This window comes from Akebia trifoliata, chromosome 1, assembly GCF_017979445.1.
Source record: "Akebia trifoliata isolate Shusen 1 chromosome 1, ASM1797944v1, whole genome shotgun sequence".
NCBI lineage: Eukaryota > Viridiplantae > Streptophyta > Magnoliopsida > Ranunculales > Lardizabalaceae > Akebia > Akebia trifoliata.
In genome coordinates, this window is record NC_141375.1 from 26,117,474 (window position 1) to 26,125,471 (window position 7,998).

The following is a 7,998-nucleotide window of genomic DNA, read 5'->3' on the forward strand; positions in this document are numbered from 1 at the left end:
GCTTTAGCAAAGGTTGGTGTGGCAATAGAAACTCTCTTTTTTTTTTTTTTTTGTCTATGGATAAGCCCTAAGCCGGGCTTAAAAGTCTTGAACCCGCCACCTCCAGTACAAGTCCATAAACTAAGAATCGTTTCATTATTGTTGACTAATAAACAGCGTGCATTTAGCATCACTGTAAGAAGTATTATTCTTAAATGACTCAGGGATTCCATACCGTTGGATTGGGTCCACATGTACGGGCCACTCCTCCTATCATATTTTAGTGGTCTATACATCCAAAAAATCCAATCTTAGGGTCATAAATGTGAGAGTGGTTCACCATACATCAAAACAGTTGGAAAAATAAATTGATCTTCAGTAAGCATGCTGCTTGTATGGGACTATAAATAAGATAGAACATCAAAGCATTGTAAGGAAGAAAGAACAGAAAAAATATCAAATGGAGTCTAAGCAAGAAAGAGCAGTTGAAGAAGAAGTAATGGAGCCACTGAGCCCAACATCCCAATACTACAGCAGTTCGCTCCTAAACCTTACTATTATCGCTGTTTTAGAATCAGAGATTCCCATTGACGACTCCTCAACCATGTCATTGCTTACAAATGTCTTCCTCCCCATTAACCCACGATTCTCATCCCTCATGGTACTCTCTCTCTCTCTCTCTCTCTCTCTCTCTGCATTGGGAGTTTTGTTGCTATATTCCTTAAAAAAGGATGAGGTAGGGGTGGCAATTCTCAACACAACCTCCAAACATGACTCAAAAACAACATGAAGTTTGCAGGTTTGAGTTAAACCTAATCGTGTTAAAGTTGTAATCGTACCGACCAACCTAACTCGGTTATTTTTACTCGGGTCATGTTTGGATTAGAAACATTAACTTATTTAATTAATTTGTCATGTGGACTCACATACAAGTACAACACAATCCATCCAAATTATTATATTTGAAGCATCTCATATATTAACAATTATTTATATTTATTTGGGTCGACATGGACACTCAAACCAACATGTTTATTAAATAGATTACAAGGGTCCTGTCATGTTTCCTATTTGATCAAGGGGTCTTGTTAAAGGGAACATATAAAGAGCAGTAACCTTACTTTGGAAATTGGTTTTTGAATAAAAAATATCCCTAAATTTTCATTTTTATCTGCTCATATGCTTATTCCTTAAGTGTATTTGTTACACTTTGATGTGTGCCCTTAATAAAACCCTTGATAAAGAGGTTGGGTGGGGTTTGGATTAAAGGTTTTTTTACACATATTAAATGAGTCGGGCTTGGATTAAAGGACCTGACATAACTATTAAGGAAACTGCTTTATTGTCTGCGTGGGATACTGTAATTAACACTAAGTTTGACGTGGTAGTGTACGAAGAATCGTTGATTTTTTAACTCATATCTCGAAAAAATGAATCGTTATCTGAGCACTGCCAGGTCTACTCAGTGTTTGACCTAGTGTCCAACACAAGCAATGTAGCATGACTCACTTATTAAATAGGTCGGGTTCGGTTCCGCAAAATTTTAGAAAACCCCTATCTCAACAAGATTTGTTGCCACACCTGGTTTTGGTATCAATCGGTTGGCTTTTGATGTGTAGCATGACTCACTTATTAAATAGGTCAGAACACCACTATCTCAACAAGATTTGTTGCCACCCCTAGATTTTGGTATCGATCGGTTGGCTTTTGATGTGTAACATGACTCACTTATTAAATAGGTCAGAACACCACTATCTCAACAAGATTTGTTGCCACCCCTAGATTTTGGTATCGATCAGTTTGCTTTCGATGTGATTCAAATTTCAAAGAACTATTACAACTTTTAAGTATTATATACAGTGTATTATAATAAAACATGTTGTTCTAACACCAGGGGGACTGTTCAATGGGAAATTTTGAATCCAATAAGAGCTTAGAGTCTGGAGGTTGTGTTTTACACAGTATGAGTAGTAGCTTCTCGAGACCACTTGTGAGGGTGTATCCTCACTTACCTAGTGGGTGTGATGTGCTAGTGTTGCACATGCCCGGGGGAAGGACCCATATGCCTTGGTCCATGCTCTGGTTCACCCGATCCCACTAGTCATCGGATGTAAGTTCGGATATCTTTATTAACAAAAAAACAAAAAAAACAAAACTTCTTGTCACTCCAGCACGACTCATATGAAACTAGTAAAGTTTAATGGGGAGATGCTTTGGGTCTTTCCTAAGTGAGATTGTTTTAAATCTCCCCATTTGCATATTTAATTTTACTTTTTAATAATATTCGATTTGTTATAAATAAAAAATTCTAAGAACTTCCTCTTCGGGGTTAAGAGGGTAAAAGATAAAAAACAATAAAGTTGAAGAGGTGTTATTAAGAAGGCCAATTTATCAAAATATGCACCAAAAATCGATTCCCAAAATGGTACACTATTGAAATTAATTCCGAAAATGGTAATGAATCATTTTTAGAGATTTTTTTTTTACCAAATTGATAAATGAACAATCTTTTGATAACTTGTTTTTATCAAAAATACCCTTCTCTCTCTATTCCTCCTCTATTAATTTAATGTAAAAATACAATGTCAACAAAACTTTGTCAACACTTTATAAATTCATATTCTGATACAATGTAAATAGGTTCTTGTCGATACTATTTAAAATAATATTTTGATATGAAAAGGGTATTTTTGGTATGAAAAATTATCAAAACCTTATTCATTTTATTTTTTACGGATTTGATAAAAACTTAATCCTGAAAATGGTAATTTACTGTTTTTGAAAATAATTTTAATAGTGCACTATTTTAAGAATTAGTCAATTTTTGTGCCCCATTTTGAAAATTTTCTCTATTAAGAAAGGGGATAAAAGGAAATACAATAAAGTTAATGGAGTAATATTAGAGAATGGTAGAAGAAGAAAGAGAATAAAAATAGGGGTATTTTTCAAAAGAAGAAGAAAAAATTTAAAAAGATAAAACTTGTTATCTAGATACATTGTTTATAAGTATAAATCTTGAGACAAAGAGATTGGGACCTCCAGTTATATTTTATAATATAGATTACCCTTAGATTTCCAAAGGTAGGATGTCTAAATGAAGAAAACATAGGTAGGCATAGGTGGTTACGTACCTTTCCTAACTAATATAATCATAAATAAAAGGAAAATGCCACTTTCAACTCATGAGGATCTCCATTAGCATAATCATTGGGATTGTTGTGTAAATGTCTTGTATTCTATTGTGCTACATAGAGTGGCGGGGGTGCAGGAATCCTGGATTTTTAAAGGGGTACGAAAAGGGTTATCGCGTAATATTTTCGTAAGGATTCCTATTTTTGGTTGTTTATGTTTTGAAAAGTTTTACATATTTTGGTAACTCTCGATTTTATAAATAGAGATCTCTAATGCTGTAAAATTGTTCTTATTCCATTTTGTGGACATAAGCACATTGTTGAATCACATAAATCCTTGTGTGTTTGTTTGTTTCTTTGCTATTTTTTTTTCTTTTTTTCATAGGGATGTTAGTTATTCCCAAGAAATATCCCTAGGAAAAAGGTGTATTCATCCCTTGAAAATTGTATAATTGAGGAAATCTGCATTTTTCCTCAATTCCTGACGATCATCTTGATGGAGAGCCTCACACCAAGAGTTGAGGCTACAAAAGTCCAAATAAAAAATGGCCTGCGTCAAAATGGATTGAGACTATACCAAACTGGCAGTTGGGATCTATGTTACCCAATTTGTGTCCAAACTATGAATTGGTACGAAGTGAACCAGTATTCAATACTTTTCGTACTAGGTTCATAAAATCAAGCAAATCACGAACCCACTGAATTTCAGTCAGGTTTGACGCATTAAATTCAGTGAACCCAACAATTTGGTTCGACTAATCAAATATTTTTTTAATTGATTTTTTTTTTTCATTTTTCATACTTAAAGTTTAGATTATTTTACTAATTTATTTTTATTTAACTTAAGACTTTTTTTAAATTATAATTGAATTTATAACTTTTATATATATATATAAAAGGTCCCGTTCGGCACCCAACCATTTACCCAACAATTTGCCCAACCATTTTTGTCTTATATGGGTTAGAAGTTTTGGAATGAGCTGATTTTTGTGAGGATGATCTCTATGGTGAGGAGATCATCCTCACCAAAAATCAGTCCATTCCAAAACTTCTAACCCCATGTTTACAAGTTGAAAAATCGTGGATTGTCCATTTTTTGTAAATCATTTGTGACGGGGTTAGAAGTTTTGGAATGGGCTGATTTTTGGTGAGGATGATCTCCTCACCATAGAGATCATTCTCACCAAAAATAAGCCAATTCCAAAACTTCTAACCCATGTAAGACAAAAATGGTTGGGCAAATGGTTGGGTGCTGAACATTTCCCATATATATATATATATAAACGAAGCAATCTAGGAAACCAAAGCGAACCCAAAAGCTAATTTTATCTACCTACCCCTACGAAGTGGGTTCGTTCTAGATTGGCGAGCGATGAACCCCAAATCCGAATTCATACTGATGGAATCCACGAACTAGGTAACATAGGTTGGGATGCCAGGGATTCCCAAGAAAAATGTATCCCAAGAAATTATATACTAATCTCTATAAGATCAATACTGATCTCTAGGAAATCTCTTTTTTAGCCCCTGTCCCAACCGTATGTTCAATGGAGAGCCTCAACCATGGCCTAGAAAAGTCCTCGTAAGTATCCTGATAACTTGGTATCCGGTGATGCATCAAATCAGGGTGAGGCTCTAGGATTCCCAAGAAAAATATGTACTATCCATGATATATCATTTGCTTGATAGAGAACCTCATCTGTGGGTTGAAGCAAGAAACATCCCCTATCTAATATTCTAATTGCTATGTTTGAGCCTTATATCCCTAGGGATGACTTTTGCTTTGCCTTAATTATGTCACATTTGGCATGGGGAAACTTTCTTCTTTGTACGGATTATATATTCATAGTGAACTCACTCGTTTTAAATATATAGATTTTTTAAATTTTAGTAAGACGAAGTGAGCTTGAGAGATTTTAACCCTGTTTTTCACAAAAATGGTAAAATGATCTATCATTGCCTGTGGATATAGGGAATCTTACCAAATCACGTAAATTATGTGTTGCGTCTGCTTTATATTTTTTCCCTACATATTCATAGACCATTGTAATTAACTTGATTTGATAAACTTTGATTTTGTATATATTTGGTATTAGAACCATCAAAGCTTCGTAAATAATAACAAATTGAATTCAGGTTAAGGATAAGCATGGAGTAAAAAACTGGAAGAGAGTTGATGTTAAGCTGGAAGACCATATTTTCGTTCCTATCTTCCCCGAAGGCTTATCGCCCGAATCTTACGAAGTTCACTTTCAAGATTATTTGACACAGTTGGCCATGGACGAGCTTCCTCTAAGCCGGCCATTATGGGAGATCCATATAGTCAAATACCCTATGATTAATGCAGCTGGGGCACTTGTATTTAAGCTTCACCATGCACTTGGTGATGGATTCTCATTATTGGGAGCCCTCTTTTCTTGTTTTCAAAGAGCTGATGATCCTTCTCTTCCTCTAACTTTCCCATCGTTACGCTCGGCTAATCAATCGTCTCATAATGAGAAGAGCATATTCAAGAGTGTGCCTCGTCTACTCTCCATGTTTCTCAATACAACATCTAATTTTATCTCGAGCCTTTTGAAAAGCAGCATAGATACGGATGATCAGACACCAATCAGGTCAGGGGATAGCGGTGTGGAATTTCGGCCGATAACAATCTCTACCATCACGTTCTCTCTTGATCGTATTAAACAAATCAAAGCCAAGATTGGAGGGGTAAAGTTCGCGAAACTTTGGTTGTCTTTAAAGTTGGAAACTTTATTATGTTTTGCTAATCAATCAAGTGGTATGCATTTAAAAACATGAAAAATGGTGTACTAAGATTTCAGGACATACCCATACTATAGAAACTCAAAGGAGAATCTATGACTCAATCCCATTTTAGTCCCCAAGAACACCCTATCACACCTATCTTTTTCTATAAAGTATTATAATACATTAATAAGTTATATTTCAATGTACCAAATCAGTTTCTTATAAGGATTAGGTTGAAGATTAAGATTACAATAGAATTTGATAAGATTAGTTTTGCTTAGGTAGAGTTTGTTTCTATTAATTAAGGTTCTTTTCTATAATTTTCAATAGAAGGTATAAACCATGTTTGGGTTCCATCAATAGATTATAATCATTATAAATGAAAATATGTTAGAGTTTTGATTTTGATTTTAATTTTCTCTCTACAGACAGTGAATGATGTCATCGTCGGGACAATATTTTATGGATGTCGACTATACATGGAAAACGAAAGCAAGGGCTCGAGCAACGCCCGATCAACTGCATTGGTGGTACTTAACACAAGGCAATTCAACACTTATCTTTCAATACAGGAGATGGCCAAAGGGGGTTCTAAGTCTCCATGGGGGAATAGGTTCACCTTCTTCCATGTTTCAATCCCCAAATCTACTGATTTAGAGAATGAAAACCCCCTTGAGTTTGTTTCGAAAGCAAAGAAAATAATCACAGAGAAGAAAGAATCACTAGGCGGTTATCTCACTGCTACACTGCTAGATACGATAAGAAAATTAAGAGGCAGTGAGGTATGTACATTTTATAGTTCAAAGTCGAGCAATTTCCACTAAAAGTCATAAATTTTTTGATTGAAAATTTCCACTTACAATCTTTTGTGGCGTCACAGACAACGGCTCAATTCATTTACAACACACTTACAAACTCGAGCTTGGTGGTCTCGAATGTGATCGGACCAGTCGAAAAAATATCTTTGGCTGGTCAACCATGCAAGGGCATGTACTATACGGTGGCAACAATTCCAGAGGTATAATTTAAAACGGCCGCATTTCACACTCATTCTACTATATAAATCTTTGCAACAAAAAATATTTTTCGTTCGCTTAAATTAGCTACTAGATTTATTTAAAAGAAATTGTATTTCTTGGTAATGTTAGGGGGCATTTCGTTCGAAAACTGATTTCTAGAATCCAAAATCTTATTTTGTGAGAATTTCAAAAAAAAAAAAAAGAGTTTATTTAGATTTTATTAGGAATTTCGAAAAATTTTCAAATTACAAAAGAAAAATGTTCTCTCTTCCCACATTGGACAAGTAGACCATTTAATTTCGATCTAGATTGAACAGTACAGATCCTCTTGACTTTTGAAAGAAGAAATTGGTGGCATTATTCTTTAAATAATGACGAGTTGATGATATTGCAGAGTCTATTTATAACATTGATGAGCTACATGGGAAACCTGAGGGTGACTGTGGCAGCAGAGAAAGGGTTCATAAAACAACAAGTATTCACTGCTTGCATGGAGAAGGCCTTCGAAAGGATATTCAAAGCCGCAGTCAAATGAAACCACGTGTTCCCTTTTGAAGAAGGGGCCACATGGATATCATGTGAATCCAGTGTGTAGTAAGTTATATTTATTTTGATGATCATCATGATCCTCAAAAATAGTTTATTTCTGGCATTAGTAACCATGTTAAATGGACATGAAATATTGATTAAGTTAAGCAATTAAATTTGTTAAAATCTCCCTAAACCGTACTAATTATTATTATTATTATTATTTTGGATATGAGTTTTCCCCTGAAATCTAGAAGGATGTTGTGCTGAATCACCATTGTGGTAAATCCATGTGAGCCTAACGACCCTTAGTAAGGAAAGTGTTTTTCATTTTTTCTAAACATTAAAATAGTTAGTCTTGGAGAATCTCTTCCTGTAGAGAGTGGAAGCCTTCTTTATTTTAAAAGATATTTACGAAAAAATGATAAACTTTTGACAAATTTACGATTCTGGCACATTGTTCATTTTAATTACCAAAACGTGAATGATAACGAATTCGAAGACTTTTAAAGTGACCATTTTGTAAGTTTAAAGTGACCATTTCACTTTAAATTTGCGAAATAGTGATCGATAACTTTTGTAGAATGCAA

General features: G+C 34.5%; 1 protein-coding gene across 1 annotated transcript; it reads left to right on the forward strand.

The window, feature by feature from the left end:
- Positions 1-396: 396 nt before the first annotated feature.
- LOC147411269 (wax ester synthase/diacylglycerol acyltransferase 4-like) lies at positions 397-7,638 on the forward strand. The gene is made up of 5 exons (XM_086446670.1): positions 397-640; positions 5,247-5,822; positions 6,290-6,643; positions 6,742-6,879; positions 7,275-7,638. Exons 1-5 carry the CDS (start codon positions 440-442, stop codon positions 7,413-7,415), a joined length of 1,410 nt encoding a protein of 469 aa, XP_086302796.1. The 5' UTR covers positions 397-439; the 3' UTR covers positions 7,416-7,638.
- Positions 7,639-7,998: the final 360 nt, after the last annotated feature.